Consider the following 19,887-nt stretch of genomic DNA (forward strand, 5'->3'; position numbering starts at 1 on the left):
AGTGGGGCGTCAGCAGATGCGACCAGGCGACCCAGGGCCGGGGAGAGGGAGACCGGACGGCGCAGGCCGCGAATCACGGGAGCCGCCGAGCAAGGTCCCAGGGAAGGGGGACAGAGGCGGCCCGGGCGCTAGGGTCAGCGCGGATCCCCCCCAGCCCACCCCCACCGCCAACCAGCCGTTCCGTCGCCCCCCCCCAGACCCCCAGACCTAAACAGCCCGGGGAACCCGAGAGGAGTCAGCGAGAGAGGCCGCGACCGCGGCGCCGAGCAACGGCCAAACGCCCGGACCGCTCCTGGCCAGCGGCGGCGAGGGGGGCGAAGCAGACCCACACCAGACCGCGCCCCAGCACTCAATGCTCCCCCCCCCGGTTCCCCCCCGGCCACCCGCATCACGACCGGCCACCGCCGCACTAACCTCCCCGGCCGCCGAGTCAGGCCGCCATCTTGGGCATCAGGTCTGCTCGGTCCTGGCGTTCGTCGGTCGCTCCGGGCGCAGTCGGGGCCAGATCGCCACTCCGGGTCGCCTCAGGGCCACAGGAGAGTCAGCGCCGGGTCCGGGCAGCCACCGCCCGCATCAGGAGGTCGGGAATTAGCGCTGAGTCGGCTACGGAGCTTCAACACCGCGCGGCCATCTCAGCCCGCGGCTTGGCCACGCCCCCAAACTTACACATACTTAGGGCCTCATGTAGGTAGCCAAATACCGGTCGGTAACGGCCGATTTTCGGTAATTATACTGTTACCGACCGGTATTTTGGCTATTGGTATGTAGGGGGACTATTTTTGGATTCGGAATTTACCGAATCGGTAAAATTACCGAATCGGTAATAATACCGAATCGGTAATGTTACCGAATCGGTAACTTTTCCGATTCGGTAATTTTACCGATTCGGTAAATTCCGAATCCAAAAATGAGATGTAGGGGGAGTGTGTGGGTGTGTTTAGGAGTCGGTATTTACCACCAACTAATAGTTGGTGGTAAATAATTAATGGATGTGTAGAAGCATTTTTCAGCGCTTAGCAGTGTGCAATGTGGCAGACATACATGCCCTTAGGGCATGTATGTGTGCCACATGTGCACACATGGCCGAATCAGGGGTGCAACAGGGTGTCAATGTGACACCCTGCCACCCTTGCATGTTTTCCACCATTACCGAATCGGTATTTACCGATTCGGTAATGAGGCATACCTTCCCCTCAATGGGAAGGTATGCCTCATTACCGATTCGGTAAATACCGATTCGGTAATTACCGAATTGTAATGAATCGGTAAAAATTACCGACTCATTACCTACATACGAGTTACCACTTCTTAAATACCGATTCGGTAACGTTCGGTATTTAAGAAGTGGTAACTGGTATGCTACCTACATGAGGCCCTTAGGGCCTCATGTAGGTAAATAAATTTTACCGGTTCTTAAATACCGAGCCGTACCGAATCGGTAAATTAGAATCGGTAAGTTATATGTAGGTAAGAATTCGGTAACAGTTACCGATTCGGTAACATTCGGTAAATACGAATCGGAATTCACCGATTCGGTAAATACCGAGGTGATAATTACCGATTCGGAAAATACCGAGGTGGTATCTACCGAATCGGAAAATACCGAGGTGGTATCTACCGAATCGGAAAATACCGAGGTGGTATCTACCGAATCGGAAAATACCGAATCGGTATGTACGGATTCGGTAAATAACATCACATGACTTGACGAAACAGCTAATCCTGTGCAACGACAGCCCACCCAACCAGGAACTGCCCACACCCAGGCAGGTGTACACAATTAGCCGAAGTGGCCACACCCAGGCAGGTGTACATAATTAGCCGACCCTGGAGAGGCTTGGAGTGCAGAGGAGAGGCAGGGAGCAGTTGCATGTGCGAGCGGGAAACGAACAGCATGTCCAGCCAGAGAACACAGAAAGACGGAGGGGAAAGGAGGAGGAAGCTGAAATTCAGCCCCAAGGAACTCCAGGTGCTGGTGGAGGAGGTGGTGAAGCAGCACCAGAAGCTGTTTGGGAGGCAATCCCTGCAAGTGCCTGAGGCCGAAAAGCGCAACATATGGCTGGCCATCCAGGCGCAGGTCAATGCTGTGGGAGTGACCCACAGGGACATTGAGGTCCTCAAAAAGCGCTGGTATGACCTGAGGATTGTGACCAAGAGGAAGATGGGCGACATCCAGAAGGAGGCCAGCCAGACCGGAGGTGGAACCAACAGGGCACCTGCCCTCACCGAACTGGAGGAGCTGGTGGCGGCCACAATCGAGCAAGAGAGCGTCGTGGGTCTTGGGGACGCCGACAGCTCTGCCAGAGCCGCAACACACCAAGGTAAGACGAAAGCACAGCAATGTAGCCCCCCCTACCCCTATCCCACATCCCCCATTGTGAAACGAGAATCACACTGCAGTCCACACGTGTCAGTGCAGACAGGCAATGCATTCCGGGAGATGTAGTCAGGGCAACACTAACCATGACGTAAATGTCACAGGGCAACAAGGCATGTCACGCACTCGAGGCACAAGGAGACAGAGGACAGATTGGAATGTGAAATGATTTATTGTGACGCTTGCAATGCAGCCCTTCGGGGACACTGAGCCAATGTTGTTTTTCTGTCCACAGATGTGACATCATGCAGGACAGGGCATGCTGCAGGGGAGACGGCACACCGGCCACAAAAATCACCTCTAGCCAGCACGAGTTCAGACCAGGGAGCAGGCCCACTTGCAGCCGCACCACCAACACAGCCAGCCTCGCCGCACACAGAGCCAGCATCACCTCACCGAGAGCCAGCATCACCACAACCACAGCCAGCATCGCCACTCATGTTCGAATCACCGGCCACATCTCCGCTTGCAGGTGTGAGAATGAGGAGGCGTCCAGCAGCCAGGCTACGAGCCTTCGACACCTCGTCAGACGACAGCATGGGCCCAGAAGACCGCACCGGGCCCCAGGAAGGGAGCCATCCCACTGTGCCCCACACCTCACAGGCAGCACAGACGGGAGCAAGAGGGCGCCGCAGGTCGCGTGTCCAGAGTCCACCAGCACCCACTGACGGCCATGGTGTCTTCTTGGGGCTCGAGGGCCAGATGTTGAAGCAACAGCGCCTGCAATCAAAGGCAGTTATGTCAGTCCAGAGGCACATGCGGGTGATGAAGACAAGCTTAGTCAACATGGACACAAACATTGGCGGCATGGCTGCGGGCATTCGGGACATGTCCCAGTCAATCCAGCAGTTGTGCAGCAAATTAGATGCTGACATCGAAGCACGGCGCCGGGAACGCCAGAGAAGGGACACTACCAGCAGGGCACTCAACCGTCTGGCAACTGCGACTTCCCTACTTTGCCGGCGCTCTGTGACGATGCAGGAGGGCCTAACACAGTGCTGCAGCGACCTGTCTCGGGGGATGGTGCAGGTGACAAGTGCACTAGGGGTGCTATTGACTAGTCAGGCGTCGACAACTGCTGCAGGGGATGCTGCGGAGAGCATCGAGACCAGCAGCATCATCACACCCCCCGTCCCAGAAGCACGCAGGAGCAGCAGGCGGCTTGGGGTTGGCTCTAGTGAGGATGCACAGGCCGTGCAATCCACCACTGCAGCGCGTATGCGCAAACATTGATGTGGCCCTGCTTAGCCACTTCCCATTGGGTGACGTAACCCTGGACATACTCCTTGTATAGATGGTATATTGCCAGATTGGCCTGTTCATGTGTTCATGGCGTGGTGCCACATTAAACTACGTCATGACTTCTCACAACTCGCTGTGTCCCCTCACTTACTCAGAAATAGTTGCATGTGATCTCTGCCCGTCTCTCTCTCCCATCGATTGCAGTTGGCACTCTAGCTGCGCTGCCCTCTGGCTGGCCTGACTCATCCTCGTTGTCCTCAAAATATGTTAGTTCCACATCTGTACCTTTTTTCGTGGCAAGGTTGTGCAGCATTGCACAAGTGGCAATAATCTTGCAGCAGGTGATGGGTTTGTACTGGCGTGCGCCTCCGCTCTTGTGGAGGCAGCGGAACCTGCTCTTCAGTAGTCCAAACGTGCGCTCCACCACATTGCGTGTTGTTTTGTGGGCCACGTTGTATCGTCTCTCACTCTGGGTTGCTGGGTGTAGGTAGGGAGTGAGGATGAATGAACGGCATGCATATGCACTGTCGCCTGGATGAGTAAAAGGGAACCATCAGTTACATGCCTCTATACACTCTGATTTGCAGGTTTCAAGGGGCGTCACTGTTACTTACCCAGCAGGTATCCCTCTCCGAATTCTCCGGCTCTCAGTCGTGTGTAGATCCCACTATTCTGGAAGATGTAAGAGTCGTGGGTGCTCCCAGGAAACTTTGCAACAATATCTGTGATGATGTTCCCTGCATCACAGATCACCTGCACATTGATGGAGTGGGTGGACTTCCTGTTCCTGTAGATGTGCTCTGTGTCAGCTGGTGGGCAGATTGGGATGTGTGTACCATCAATACAGCCGATGACATGGGGGAACTGTGCCATGTGATAAAAGTCAGTTTTAGTTTTCTGCAGTGCAGCCTGTGTGTTTGGGAAGCTTATGTAGTGGTGCATTCTCTGCATCATGGCATCCAGGAACTTCCTGAAGAAACGGGACAGGCAACTCTGGGATACCCCACCCACCGCAGCTATCACCACCTGATAACTGCCGGATGCCAGTAGATGTAGGCTGCAGAGCACCTGCACATGTGGTGGTATGGCGTGCGCCCTTCTTGTTGGCTGGTCCAGGAGTGGGTGCAGGTCCCTTATCAGGTCCATGATGGTTTCGGGGTGTAGCCTGTACCTCTCATGTATCTCTGCATCAGTCAGCTGGAATAGTGTGATGCGCTGTCTGTAGATTTGTTCCTCCCGTCGCCACACCCTCAGTCCTGCTGCCTGTAGACGTAGGCGCCTTGCAATGACGTACATGGCGGCCATGTTGTCCACGCTGTTGCATTTTGGGATTGCTTATGTGCATTGTTGATGGTTACCACCTGCTTTCAATCCGTGTTAATTACCGACTCTTATTTACCGATTTTCCTGGATTTCTTAATTACCGACTGCTCCTACATGTCATTTTAAATTTTTACCACTTCATATTTACCACTTCATATTTACCGATTCGTTAATTATGTATTCGGTAAATATGAATCGGTATTTTAGAATTCGGTAACTATGAATCGGTATTTACCGCCTCATATTTACCGAAAAGTGGTTTTTGGACTCCTACATCTCACTTGTCTGAATACCGGTCGGTAACGGCATGTTTACCGAAAATCGGCCGTTACCGACCGGTATTTCGCTACCTACATGAGGCCCTTAGTCTTTTAAACAATCACTTATAGAAACACATACTTATTCATACAGGAACTCTTCCAATCTCTCACTATCACATAGACTCACTTATATACACCAATAGTCACATATACTAGTTTAAAACATATGTAGTTACTCATAAAGACACTACTGAGACAGTCATTCACTCACTAACACACCCATACACACACTCATCCACCCATACAGTCTTGCACACATACTGTCTTCCACACATACAGTGAGTCACTCATTCATGCATCTATGCACTACGTAATAACCCCCCACTGAACCATAGACACTCAGACATTCACACTGATACTCAAAAAACCAACTAATAACCTATATAGACACACATGTAGCTACTCACCAACCCATGCAGCCACTTAAACAGAAAGTGAGAGACTGATAAAGATATTTACATATTTAAACATTACTCACTAACCCATGTATTCACTAAGATACTTAGTTAAACAATCAATTTCATTAACAAAATCATCCATTTAGACACTTGTATACCCATTTATTCTTCCATCGACCTTGAGATATACATGTATAAAACATATTTAATATTCAGAAAAAAACACATTCACTGGATGATGTCATGAGTGATGTAATATGTGAAGTCATCAGCAGTGCATTGCAGGCGCGCGAGTTATAGTTAGCTGAACTAACTATAACGGGGGAATTTCAAAGGTTTTGTACGAGTGAAATGTCCAGCTAACTATTACGCCCCAGAAACCTATGTTTTTTTCAGTGAATATATATCAGATAGCCCACTCTGCTTTATGGACTGTGTAGGCTTCTTTATTCAAATAAAGAAAACAATGCCTGATGGGGAACTTGATGCAAGTAGAGCGCGGTCGTGCAGACCCTGATGTGATGTGACTGGAATGAGAGGAGTATTCGCTGTCTAAAATGCTTTCCTCTTTGTTTACTCCTCTTTGTTTTCATGCACATACAGAAAAGAACTACAGGCTTGTCTCGGATCCGTGTACCTATGGAGCACTATTAAGTGTTACTACATGTATGTATTGTGCACCATGTGTATGGTGTGAATATTTAAGCATTAGGGCAACGTCCTCTGTGAAACTCAAAATTGTTCACTTCAGTATGGAACATAGCACCTACTGGATGATCGTGCAATTATATTGGATCTTTCATGTGCTGGATACGGCAAGGTGCTTAAAGATAATGGGAAGTATTACCCGTAGAGGATATGGCGTTTCAATTTTATGCTGGATAAACGACACAAGACTTTTCACAGTGTCCTGGGACAATCAGCGCTAAACTTCTTTATCATTTCAGAACCAACATAATTATAACTCCAAGTAGGTGACAACAAATCTTTGGCATGTATGGCATTGTGACAGGAATGTACTGTGCACAAATCACATAAATATTAAAGGAGTGGCTTCAGGGAGTGTACTGTTCGGTCTTGACGAAAGCCACAGGGACAGGTGGCAGAAACATATTTACCAGCTTTTAGGAGGAAGTTAGGGCTATAATATTCCTAAGAACTTCCCCTTCTACTTTCCCATTTTTAATCATATCGACTGAGGCATTTATTAAAATCACAGTAGCCATCAACCAGATATTTTTAACGCTTATAACCCCTACTCCTATTTTCTTACATATCTTTAGATACCAGTCTGTTCTCCCGTGTAACCCGCTGCTGGCAGCAGGCCCCGTTCCTCAGCAGAACGGGAAGAAACCAAATGATGAAGCATGCTACCAAGGGGTAACCCTGGTGGGTGAGGGTTCTACATATTTAAAATAAGCATTTGTTGCTTATTTGGATAAAGAAGCCTACACACTCCATATAGCAGAGTTGGGCTCTCTAATTTTTGCATAGCATGAGTGTGAGGAGGATGACTCCCCCCCCTCTATTCTACTTCTTCTCTCTCTCATTTGTAGTATAATATAGGACTACACAATTAGACAATGTTTTCGGCTGGAGACCAGACCCGGTAGCTATAACTACGGTTGCGTTTCTTCAGGCCTGGTCAGGTGGAACTCGTTATGCTCTACCGCCATTCACAATGATTTTTAGATGTCTGACTCAGATACGCCACCAGCTGGTGTGAATAGTAGTGGTCGCCCCACTTTGGAGAAGTTACCCATGTTATTCAATCTTGTTGGAGATATCAGTAGATTATCCAATTATGCTCCCAACTTGTCTGCACATTCTGAAGAACCCGCAGGCTCAGATCCTTAGTCTAGCCACGTGAGGCAATCTACAGCTAAAAGCATTCAATCTTTCAGGTCACTCACAGACTTACTAGGAATTTTAAAAGATGCTTCAGGGTACATCAAAGCATCATGGGCCCGGGATACACTTAAATCATATAGGTCAGCACAGGGATCCTGTTGTTCCTTGTGCTTGGAAAGGGGTATGGATCCCATTTCAGTGGAAGTGATTGGCAATCTAAAGGTCTTGGCTTCCTTAGCAGTGGTTAAGTGCAATAGAACCATTATTGGATACAGGTCAGCTATTTCCGTAGGGTATGAAAAGGTGGAGAGAAAGCATGTACGTGAACATCCTTTAGTATGTAGATTGAAGAAAGGGATTAGATAGTTAGTCCGTCACAAGCCCAGGTATGCTTCTATGTGGGATGTGAATAAAGTGTTACACTCATTTGAGTCATGGATAGATAATGAAAGTTTACAATTTAAACTTCGGTTTAATAATTAGTAATGCTATTATGTCTGGTGTAATTCAGAAGAGTTTCAGATGTTAGCGCTTTGGATACTGATAGAATGAGTTTTTCTCCAGGTCGTGTTCAGTTTAATGTTATGTGCCGTAAGAAAATATGATCTACATACATACATATATACACTATCCACGTTTCTAATCTCATCCACAACGAAGTGTAGTAAGATGCCTTAAGAGGGTTTGTGGCGGTAACTAAAGACCCGAGGACAGAAGCTCCTCAATTATTGATAACCTTGCGGAAGCCCGCATCTCTTCCACCACACTAAGTAGGTGGGTTAAACACATCATTAGCTGAAATAGATACAAATTATTTTGGTGCCTATTCGACTAGAAAAGCAATGGCTTCTAAAGCCTTTTGGGTGAGTACCAGTCTGGAAGATATCCTAAAAGCTTCTGGTTGATCTTGGGTTTCAACATTTATGGCTTTCTATTGCAAGCTGATAGAACATGCAGCAACAACTGTAGTCATTATGTGTTAAAAATGTATAATACCAGCCTCCTCTCTTGTAATAAAATTGTATTGCAGATTCTCCTACTCCGGGGCAGATTCCGATCCGGGTCGGAAGGGCACCGAATGCTAGCCGGCCGGAAAAACTACGAGCAGTACGTGTGATTTCCGCCTGACTCGTACAGCTGTGCGAGCAAGTACGATGCGAGCTACATGAAATTCACCAACCGAGTCATTACTTCGTACGTCTCGGTTGTAAGCCAACCATGGCGTGCAATTGATGCGATTCACGACCAACCCAGTACGATGCACGCGTCGGACAGCCTGTGCGAGCTGGAGTGTCCGGCTCGCAAATCGTCCGGGTGGTTGCCTTTGGAGGTCCGCGTCGGACCCCCTGTCACACACAGCCCTACGACTCAGACACAGGGGGAGACCCAAGGGTACCCCCAACACAGGCATGTACGGTACCGACACGTACTCACTGTAGGGGGTGCACTTGTCTGCGACGTACCATTCAGTCAATGGGAGCCCATGTACGCGTCGTACGACCGGCTCCCATGGACTTCTATGGGAGTCCGACCGAACCAAGTCGGACAGCATACGGCCGCATCGTACTCGTTCGGACTGCAGGACTCCTGCTCGGTCGCAAAACACTCCGGATCCGGCTCGGTCGGAGTGCTTTCCGACCCGGATCGGAATCGGCCCCTCAGTTGTGAAGGAGAGCCCTGATTTTCTTAAAGATAAGGAGGGGAGTATTATGCTACGTCTGTATTATTTTTCTGTTATCTGGTGCACCACCATCAAATCAAACTTCAGGCTGACCAACCAAGCTTGGAAGTGTCTTTGGACGCCACTATGTGGACCACAAATGGAATCTGAGAAAGGATTGGAAGAAGTTGTTTATGTTTTAGACTTCAATTATATTTGTTTCTTCGAAAGATCAGATTTGAACTTCTTTGCATCAAGAAAAGAGATGGACCCAGAGGTTAATAGCCTTTATATAGACTGAGCATTTTTGGTCCTTTGTGATATTTATGGCTTTGAAAACTGAAATGCATTATGGTATATGTAGTGGTTTCAAAAGCTGTAAATAAAGAATGTATGATGGTACAATGCATACATTTACAATGCAGTTTTTACATCGCAACATCCTTTACGACACATTCTTTTACATCGCAGGCCATTACATCGCATTTTCAGAAACTACCTTTACAACGCGTTCCATTACATCGCATTATACCTTTACAACACATACCATTACAATGCATGATAATTACATCACATTTAAGGTAAGTGTTGGATAGTACAGGGGAAATAATTACTATTGTAACTCCAGTGAGTGCAATAGTAGGGTAAGTGTTAAATAGTGTAAGGGTACTATGCGTTGTATTGGTATGCATTGTAATGACTTGCGATGTAATGCCTGCATTGTAATGACATGCGTTGCATTGACATTGGATGTAATGGCGGTGTAGTAATGACATGCGATGTAAAGGATGTTGCGATGTAATGACTGCTATGTAAAAGGTAGTGCGATGTAATGACTGCGTTGTAAAGGTTGTTTCCTGTAAATAATTAGTAAGAAAGTAGACTGCATACTACATCGCCTTCTTGTCTTTAATAAAATCAGGATTCTTCTTCACAACTGGCAAGGAAAATCTGCAATACTTTTGCATTTGTTAAAACTGGATGTGGTGCGTATAGCAGGAGGAGCATGAGGGCCTAGCTTTGGAGCTCTAAACACAGCAGTTGATAAGCGATGGTTTTCCTGTGTAGTAGAGGACCAGCTAGAGGAGCTGTGGCAAAGAGACTGTGTGTGAAGGATGAGGGATATGTTGATTGATTGGGGGGGGGATGAGATGGAGCACAGATGGAGATGGTGGGAGTGTTCTGTTTAGTAAGGGTGCAGACAGATGGTGGGGTCTTGGCGTGTGTTTTTTTGTGATGGAAGAGAGTGAAGTAGTGAATTTCAGGTCAACTTTTTGTTGAAGAATTCTCAAACATAAAAATGTTTGGATGGAAAAAGCTCAAGCAAAGTAGTCTTTTTGAAGCGAAATTTACTTACTAGAGAAGTTATGTGAAGTTCCAAAAAGTTGTCAATTACACCTAATGACACTACTCTAGAAATACAGGTAAGGAGGTGGTATTGGGCATAGAAGAGGCGCAAGAGAAAAAATACACTAGCCGAAGGGAGACTTACACTATAAAGGGACGGTGCAATAAGGAGGAGAGAACCACCAACTGCTCCTAATTAGCAGCCAAGGCCGCCGTCAGATACAAAGTATAAAACCTTAGCACACGTTAATTCTTATATACATAATCACATTCCATCAACGAAGTTGTAGGCAAGAAGACACATCAAAAATCCACAGCTGGCAGCAGGTATTTCTTGGTATTTCTTTACTCTTTAATCCAAGTTGTCATTCTTTGTTATTCATTAAAAGTTCACTGTAGCTGGTCCAGGTTGTACACCATATAGAGCCCGAAGCCAACACGTGTTTCGTCGCTATTACAAGTCTGTATATGCGACTTTTTCAAGGCTGAAGACAAGATATCCCAAAAGCTGTAGAATAATATAAAAGAGACCCGTTTGAAATAGAATCCGCATCAAAAGTTTATCCAATAGGTGGCGGTAGCGTAGTGGACATAAATTAAAGTCCAAGGTAAAGGTCATGTGTGCATCAATAGCCAGTATTCATAGCTGAAAATGTTAGGGAAATGAAGTAGCATCCACCACGTTTCTACTCCAGAACATCGGCAGAAACGTGGCGGATGCTACTTCATTTCCCTAACATTTTCAGCTATCAATACTGGCTACATGACCTTTACCTTGGACAATATGAGGTGATATCAAGAGAGAAGAATTGTATTGCACACATTTCTGAAGCTGGAGGGAGGAGACCTAGACACTAAAGTGAGGGAAGCAAAGGCAGGGCTCTTTTGATATTCAATGAGGCCTTTTGCTTAGCAAGGAAAGGCTGAACACTGCCACTTGGCGGATGGATGGAGTGAGGGATGGGACTGCTGACTTTACTGAAAACATTAGGGGGATGAACAAAAATCTTAGAGTGCAGCTGATATTCAGAAAAGGCGGTATTGGCACTAGTCGAGGCAGAAAAGCACAGATGGGGTATAGGATCAATATACTAAGGGAAGTTAAAGAACCACATTTTAAGATTTGTTTTCTGAAAGTGCATTATGACTTCATAAAGTGGAGATCAAATGAGTTCCATAGAGAATATGCCAAGAAGACAGAGGATCTGTCTCCTATTCTTGACCTTTTGTGCTTGTGTACAGGTTACCAGTTAAGTTTGGAGTACAAGGCATAAGGCTGAAGTTTGGGCAGTTTGAAGCCATTGACTCAGATGGCATCCTAGAAGACCCAAATTAATGGAATTGCGATAATTCAGCTATGCAGCGATTAAAGGTATGAACTACTCTTTTACAAATAGTAATGTCCAGGAAAGTAAGAACTTTCATACGGTCACTCAGTGATACGCATGTTGCAGAGACACATGAAAACTGACAAGCAAAAGAAAAGTTTTGATCGGATGGGATCCCAAGTTATCTAATCATGCATAGGGAACAGCAGATTAGCCAAGGTCTGAAGACATTTATTAGACCTGAGAGGTGCCAAATCACAATACCTCAGTGTTTTCACTATTACGTTTGAGGCAACGTCATTCATTGTGGCATGACATGCATGCCCTGAAGTTCATCTGTGGCAGTAAGAGTCTGATATCTTATCAACTGAGTGTCATCAACATATGATAATATGCTAAATCCCTAATATTGGACTAACTCAGCAAGAGGTGATGTGTAGACATTGAACAATGTGGAGATTGGCGGGGATTCCAGAGGAACTCCATAGGGAAGAGGACAGGAAGTAGGTTTAAAAGGTGTAAGAGAAACTAATTGTGATCTGTTGGTCAAGTAGGAACTGAGCCATTTCTAGGGGTGGGTGGTGAACTCCACTCCGCTTGGAACGTGGAGCTTGGCAAAAAACTCCACAAACTCATCCATGTGGTTCACTGCCTTACCCCCTCTAATGCCTCTTACTCCCTCTAATGCATCTCCAGCCAGCTTCAGTCTGATGTTTGCATGAGTGACAGAGGTAGAGTCTGAATAAACCTCTCCCAACATGCGAGGTCACCAGCAGCATATGGTGCTCTACACCTCACTCCCACACTCGTTGGTTCCTGCTAGTTCTTGAACTCAATGCAGTCCAGTGACCCGACATCTCCACCGGAAGGGTCTTTCATCGCTCGAAAAAGCGCTGACAATAAGGCCACAAATAGACAAAGAGGCCCGAAAAACGGACATGGATCCACAGAAACTCTTGAGGCTGGATGGTGAGAAACTAAAATGGAATACGAAAAAATAGAGAACTTAAACCCAGAGACTCTCAATTATAGAAATAGCACCTCGGTTGGACCGGTAACGGAAAATCCTACGGCCCATGATCTCGGTGATGGAGAAGTTAGCCCAACGGAGAAAACGCAATCGAAACCTCAATTGGTACATAGACGTGAGAACAACCAAGGAACCTCAGGGCAGGAATTAGCAATTAACCACAACAGAGAGATCAATCAGGAGAACATGGCACCGCTAGAAACCCCAGCTCAAAACACCAGAATGGGAAATATGACCCAATACGCAAACTTAAGAGTCCAAATAAAAGATGAAAAGAAACAATTTACAGCCGACAACAAGAATGAGCATCCAATGTTACAAATAGAGCAATGGCATCAACTTCCGAAACAGCAAATACTTTTAATTCCCAATATGACTCAAAAGGGCCACAAGACCAGCTGAATAGGGGGGAACATATTGAAATTAACAGCTAACAATCCAGCCTTAAAATATTTGAACTCGAACTTATTGGCAGTAGAATTTATTGCAAAAGGAAATCAAGAAAATATAGAACAAACGCAGACTACATGGCAGTCAGAAGAAGACACCCAGCACATCATGAATTCCAATCTGCTATTTGAAGCTTGGGGAATTAAAATGACAAGGCCAACTATACCACGCTATCCTGGCCCTTTGACTGTAAACTCGAACCACAACAAGAGTTATGGACAAAGTCAAAGAGCAAACAACCAGCATAAATATACAGTCCTTAAAGTAGCTAAAGGCAGCAACCTTCCATCCTTGTTGAGGAGAGAACTGCAGAGCGACCAGACAATTGAAAATGATCCAGTCCCAGACAGTTGGAGCTGGCTGCCAGGAGCGCTAAGTTCAGATAAGGGCCACTGTCCACTGGAAAAGACATCAGTCAGGCAAGACTTTGAAATGTACAGCTGCTCTCCTAGAACATTGCTGTCTACCTAAAATCTGGGAAAAATGTGAAATAATAGCGCTTCAGGAGACATGGGCACTGGAAGATTTTCCCCTGGCAAATTACATACTCTACACAGTCCCTGCAACAAAAAACAAAATTTATGGACAGCCAAAAGGGGGACTGGCAGTATGTACATCCACAGCACTAAATATTGAAACGGAACAGATTGTCTCTACAGGACCAAATATCCAATTGATAAAGCTTACCTCTGGGACCGTCGGCAGAACAAAAAAAACTGTCCTGTTGATCAATACATATGCACATCCGCTAGCAAGGAAAAAAAAACAGCCCACAATGCCCAGTTGATCACCATAATTACAGATAAAAGGAGTACATACCCCTCATGGGACATGATACTGACAGGGGATATTAAGTCTAACCATACATACATATACACACCCCGGATGAAGATGAGAATTTAGTAGACGACAATATATACTGGAATGTTCTACAGCAATATCAGCTAAAGAGATCTACACCGGACCCCGAAGGTCCACGACTGGTAAATGCCCTAGAGTTTCTTGGTCTGAGAGTAATAGACGGTAGAACAGATGATTTCCCACCAAAACCTACATTCCACGGAGGAAAGACACAATCAAGACTGGATTATACAGCCATCTCAGTAGCACTGATGCCATTTCTCTCTCACTTTTCCATAGAGTATACAACCACGAGTGACCATTCCTATCAGCACATGCATTTCAGGCTAAAAATCGCCAAATATCAAGCAAACATGATAACAGAAGGAAGCATCCATACAATTGACCTAAAACATCTTAAATGGTCAAATGAAATGATAGATACATGCCAGACTAAATTAAAGATGATGACTGCTAGCGAACTTGAAGCCCCGAACAAAATCCAAGCCTGGGTAAAATTCACCTCGGATCTCACAACATTAATGCCGAGCAGACAGACTAAAAATCAAAAAAACAAAAATGAAATTAATCAAAAATCAACGGTTGGGTGAGAGCCTTGTAATGCGAACTCAAAAAAGCTATTAGGAGGCTAAAACCAAATTTCCACGACCAAGTATCCTGGGACAATGTACGTCAGCTGAGGAAAACTTTTAAAAAAAAATGCTATGGGAAGAACAACCAGCAACGACAAATTTTGGGCTAAATTGCTTTGCAGTGCTAAGAAAACCAACTCGAACACATTTTGGGAAATCATAAATAAATGATATAGTCGGTGAACACGCTATCAAATATTCAAGAACATGAGTGGGCTAAATTTCTAACCACAAAGTTTACAGAAATCGTAACTCATGACATGCTAGAAGTGAACACCCTGACACAGCCTGAGAAAAAAAATACATCTGAAATTATCATACAATGGGTCAGTGACCCAAACAACTCAGGAGAGGTCAGCACGCGTCATATAAGAGAAAAAAAGTCTCCAGAGCTAAGTCAACGGAGGCAAAAACCAAAACGCAGGGGAAAAATGGCACCAGTTCCCCAAATGTAAAGACAAGCCAGCCCTCCATGCTAGCTGATTGAGTGATGCGCATAATTAAGAAAGGTAGAGGAGACGGCGCTCCAGGACCTAATGGAATTCCACAAGCCATTTTTAAGAATGAGCCATCTTTCTGGAGCAAGCATTTATTCAAGTTATACAAAGAAATATAGATCCTAAACTGTATTCCACCGAATTGGCAAGGCTCGATACTGACACCCATTTTTAAAGGAGGAAATAGAACGAATCCATTGAATTACAGGCTAATCGCCCTCGTGGATGTAGAAGCCAAATACCACGCCACACTCATTTTGGAAGACCTGAAGGAATGGTCAGTTAATCAGACAGGCTTCAGGCAAGGTATAAGGACGATATTGAACATCTTAGCTCCATCTCCAATAGCAAACAAATGCAAGCAGAGGAAACAACAACTTTACCTCTGCTTCACAGACCTAAAGGCAGAATTCGACAGTGTAGACGGTCACCTCCTTTGGAAAAAAACTGCGAGCCTGGAACATACCCGAAAGGCTACTACACGGAATACTGCAATTCTACTCCAATACATGGATAAGAATTAAGATAGGAGACGGCACCAGATTATCAAGAAAGCTGATTACGACTAAAGGCCTCAAACAAGGTTGCGTATTGGCCCCACATCTTTTTAATTTGTTCATGTCCGATCTTGTACAGAGGCTAGCTAGACTGCACTAATTCTCATCGGCCGAAACTTGAGTCTAACAAAGATCGGCCTTCAAAGAGTTTTAAATGAAATGTCAGATTACATCTCAGAGAACAATATAGAAATAAATACATCAAAAACCAAAACAATGGTGATTGGCAGTCACCGGAGAAGCAAGCAGAACATCTGGCTTCATGGCAACCAATTAGAGGAAGTAAAAAACTATAAATACTTGGGATTTTATATAGACAATTTACAAAATCAGAGCAAAAAAAGTACATGACTCAGAGAACCAGCGCTCTCACACTCTTTCAGTCTACTGGCAAAAAAGTTGAATGGTCCATCATATAAACCACTGCTAGCGGTGATGGCGGCAAAAATCCTTCCTACATTAACATACGCCAGTGCCGCTTTTCATGGAAAAGACTCGGAGCTTTTTAACCAACTAATAGTTTCTACCTATAAAAAAAAAAAAAATGTGAGCAACGGTCAGATTCTAGGGCACAGGTTCGGATTGAATTCGGCCTAACAAATGAAACTATAGGGAGAATGTATACCACAGTAAAGCTTTGGTATCGGTTAAAACTGAATGCGGCCACATCACCAATTAATAAAGCCCTTTGGACAGAAGTAGATGTCAGGAATCACCTTATAATCGATACCTATACAAATCTTTGTCAATAACTTGTACAAATTACTTATAGAACAAAAACCTGCCAAATCAGTCCCTCAAACAAGCAATAAATAAAGCAGCAAAAATTCACTCATTACAAATCGATAAAAATATCTTCAGGTTAAGATCGCACGCTTGGACGGTGATTAATAATTACAAGTCACTTGCACCAGCCCCTTACTTGAACATGACATTCTCAATTTATTGGAAAAAACAATTTATGGCAATACGCTTCGGAAAATTACCATCAACAGCGGATCAGCCTACCTGGGTGCACATAGGGCCAAAATCATGTCGACTCTGCGGCTATCACAAAGGAGACTTTATTCATGTAATCTGCATATGCAACAAACTCTACAATGCACGAGCCACCTTATTCAGACACATTTTTAACGTTAAAGGCATCAGGACCTGTAGAGCCGCAATAATCGCGTGTCTAAATCCATCGGACCCACAACCGAACTGTAAATTGAATAAATTCCTTAAAGTTTTTGACCAGGCCCATAAAATTGACTATAAAAAAAGCGCCTTGGAAGGTAGCAACGACTGAAAAAATAAAAAAAGTTTGTTAACAGGGCTGGAACTCCGGCAGTGAAAAAATTGACAATTCGGCAAATAATTTTTAACAATAATATTTTATGAGTTTCTTATTGATGTAAAGTTGACTTATCGTTTTTCCTCTTAATGTTTTTTTTTGTTTTTATATGTCCTTTATATTGTTAAGGTTTTAATTGACCAAACAATAAAAACTTACTTTAGAGTGGCACAGTGGAGGAACAAGGATAGACTGAAAGGAGCCCAAGAGCTCGCTAGTGCCCGAGATTAGTTCAAGCATTTCATCCACCATCTGGTTGTTTATTTCCAGTTCATGCCCAGAGTGTGACAGCTGTGCCTAGAAATGGGTCCTGTGCTCACTGTCCCATAGGACTCTTGCTACACCCAACTGATGAGCCTTAACTCAGGCGAAATCAGTCTGAGGTTGCTTGCTTTCCCTTCTGGAGTGGACTTCATCTAGCAGTTTGGGACAGATTGTTCTCATGAGGATTCAGGTCAGCACCAATTTGCCACTGTCTAGAGTGCATGGTAGGCATGAAATGATGGACTGGAATGTGCCGGAGGGACCACTAGTGGCTGAGATTAATTAAAGCATTCCATCCCTCACCTTGTTCTAATTTTTTACAATGACATTGAGCTGTATTCCCCATTTCTGAGCACCAGGGTGCTAAGCGAGTTTGATAGGAGAAGTTTAATCCAGTACTGAGGTAATCCGCCTGCTGAAGTTGTCTGCCTCATCAGAGATCTCATAGCTATGTTTACGAGGGTGTTCTACAAGGCTCTCATAGGTTTCTCTACTGTCATCTTGGCCCAAGCACGCAATAAGACACAGAAAGATTGCAACCATCTTGCTTGGAGAAAGCCACAGAGGAAGGGACTGCATAATGGTCAGTCTTGGATAAAGGGATCATTGGTAACTGATAAATTCATGAGGTTAGAAAATGGGATTATGACTCTGCCCTGCAGCACACGTGAAGAGCAGAATGCGCTAGGAAAGGCTGAGCATGGCTCAGCCTTCTAACATCGTATGAGTGATGAGGGTTATCAATATGAAATTTTAAGTCCCTTAAAATGGAAAAATTGGAGATATTATATGGGGAGCAATTATATCGGTTAAGGAGGAGATTAATTCACCTGGGTGCTGGTAAATAAGAGCCCCCAGACAAAGACAAAATGGGACGAAAGCATAGTACAGAGACGATCATTTCAATGCCCTCCACTGCAGCAGTTTGACAGGTAGCAGTGTAAGTTCTGCTTGATAGATGATCATCAGTTCACCTTTAGGGATAGCCAGAGGAAGATCAAGAGGTGAGGAATCCCAGTGACAAGTCTCTGTAAAGAATATGGCATCAGGCTGAGGGTCACGTGAAGTCTAAAATACCGGCACGATGCCTGGGCAGGGGTATATCATGAAAAAGCTGGACTATTGCTGGCCTAGATGCCAAGCGGTCTCATCTTGATGACAGACTGACAGTATAGCTGCTAAAATAAGTGAACAGTTCTCTATTCACAACCAGGGTTCTGCATGCTTTGGACATGTTGAGGTTACAATAGAGTGAGCAGGGTGTAAAACTCGGTTTCCCTACAGATTTCTGAGATGAAACAGAAACCCCTAGCAGCAACATTTCAGGTTCAAAATGCTAGAACTGCAAACACAGTGGACATACATGCACACATACCTTACCCTGTGTCCAGAGTTTGCCCAAGTGGGTAATATTTTCCAAGACCTCAATGAGGTAGCAGAAGAGACTCAGACTAACAAAAATACCAGTAAGTAATCCATGTGTTACAAGACCTAGAGTGAGGTGGAACACTCACCTTGTACTGGTAGCTCAGCACATTGTCGTAGCTCACCCACTGGTTGCCCTTGTAGGCGTAGGGGACCTTTTGGACATTTTCCCAGTTGTCAGTTGCATTTTCCAAAAAGGGGCAGATCTACCAAAAGAGTAAACAATCACTTAATCTGAAAATAAGACAATGAGGGAGGCCCTGCAGCATTAATATGGATTCCCATCAGCCGCATTTCTTGATATCCCCAGTTTATTAAAACTAGATATTGTATTTTATTGTATTGTAATTGCATTTATATAGCACTTGCTACCCCCGATATGATGCCAGTCTTTATCTTTGAAAGCTTTTCAGTATATCAGCAAACCACTCCAGGAACTTCACAATGCTGGCTTATTCTTCACCAGACATAATTACCTTAGATGAGCTGGGAGTCTGCAAAACAATCATCAAGTATGAAACCTGTCTCAGTTGTGATGCCTCATGGATTTTATTTAAACTTCTGAGGAGGAAGTCCTATATTTTTGAAGAAGTGTCACATTTTGAATCAAACCCCTAAAAGTCACAATGGTAGACTCGTAGCGCAGGAAGGTCTATACATATGGGGCACCATTCCAAAATTCCAATAAAGGATCTATGTTATAAACATCAGAAAGTTTTTGTGAGCTTTCTTTTTCAAGCTGATAATGCAAGGGTTGGAGTGACACTGCCTTTGAATATTGTAACCAGTGTGAGATCCTTTTTTTCTCTCAAGTATGGCCAGAGTGAAATCAGGAATGGGGGAAAAGAGGGTGTGGTCCAGGCCGTACATAGGACCTCTCCCCGGGATCCTTCAAGGGTGCTTGGGTGTCTTCACAGCCGGAATATGCAGCTGACAATAGCCTGGGACATGGAACAACAATGTAATGTATACAGTACAACCCTTCCACA

General features: G+C 45.0%; 1 protein-coding gene across 1 annotated transcript in view; it reads right to left on the reverse strand.

Annotated features, from left to right (window-relative positions):
- LOC146869371 (acidic mammalian chitinase-like) overlaps positions 1-19,887 on the reverse strand; it is a gene marked incomplete at its 5' end in the record, with an annotated part of 77,442 nt that overhangs the window by 16,137 nt on the left and 41,418 nt on the right. The window contains one exon of the mRNA XM_085635904.1: positions 18,988-19,104. Within this exon, the coding sequence (XP_085492030.1) occupies positions 18,988-19,104 (117 nt within the window). The remainder of the gene's footprint in view (positions 1-18,987; positions 19,105-19,887) is intronic.

Source organism: Triturus cristatus, chromosome 1_1, assembly GCF_964204655.1.
Source record: "Triturus cristatus chromosome 1_1, aTriCri1.1, whole genome shotgun sequence".
In the NCBI taxonomy this organism is placed as follows: Eukaryota; Metazoa; Chordata; class Amphibia; order Caudata; family Salamandridae; genus Triturus; species Triturus cristatus.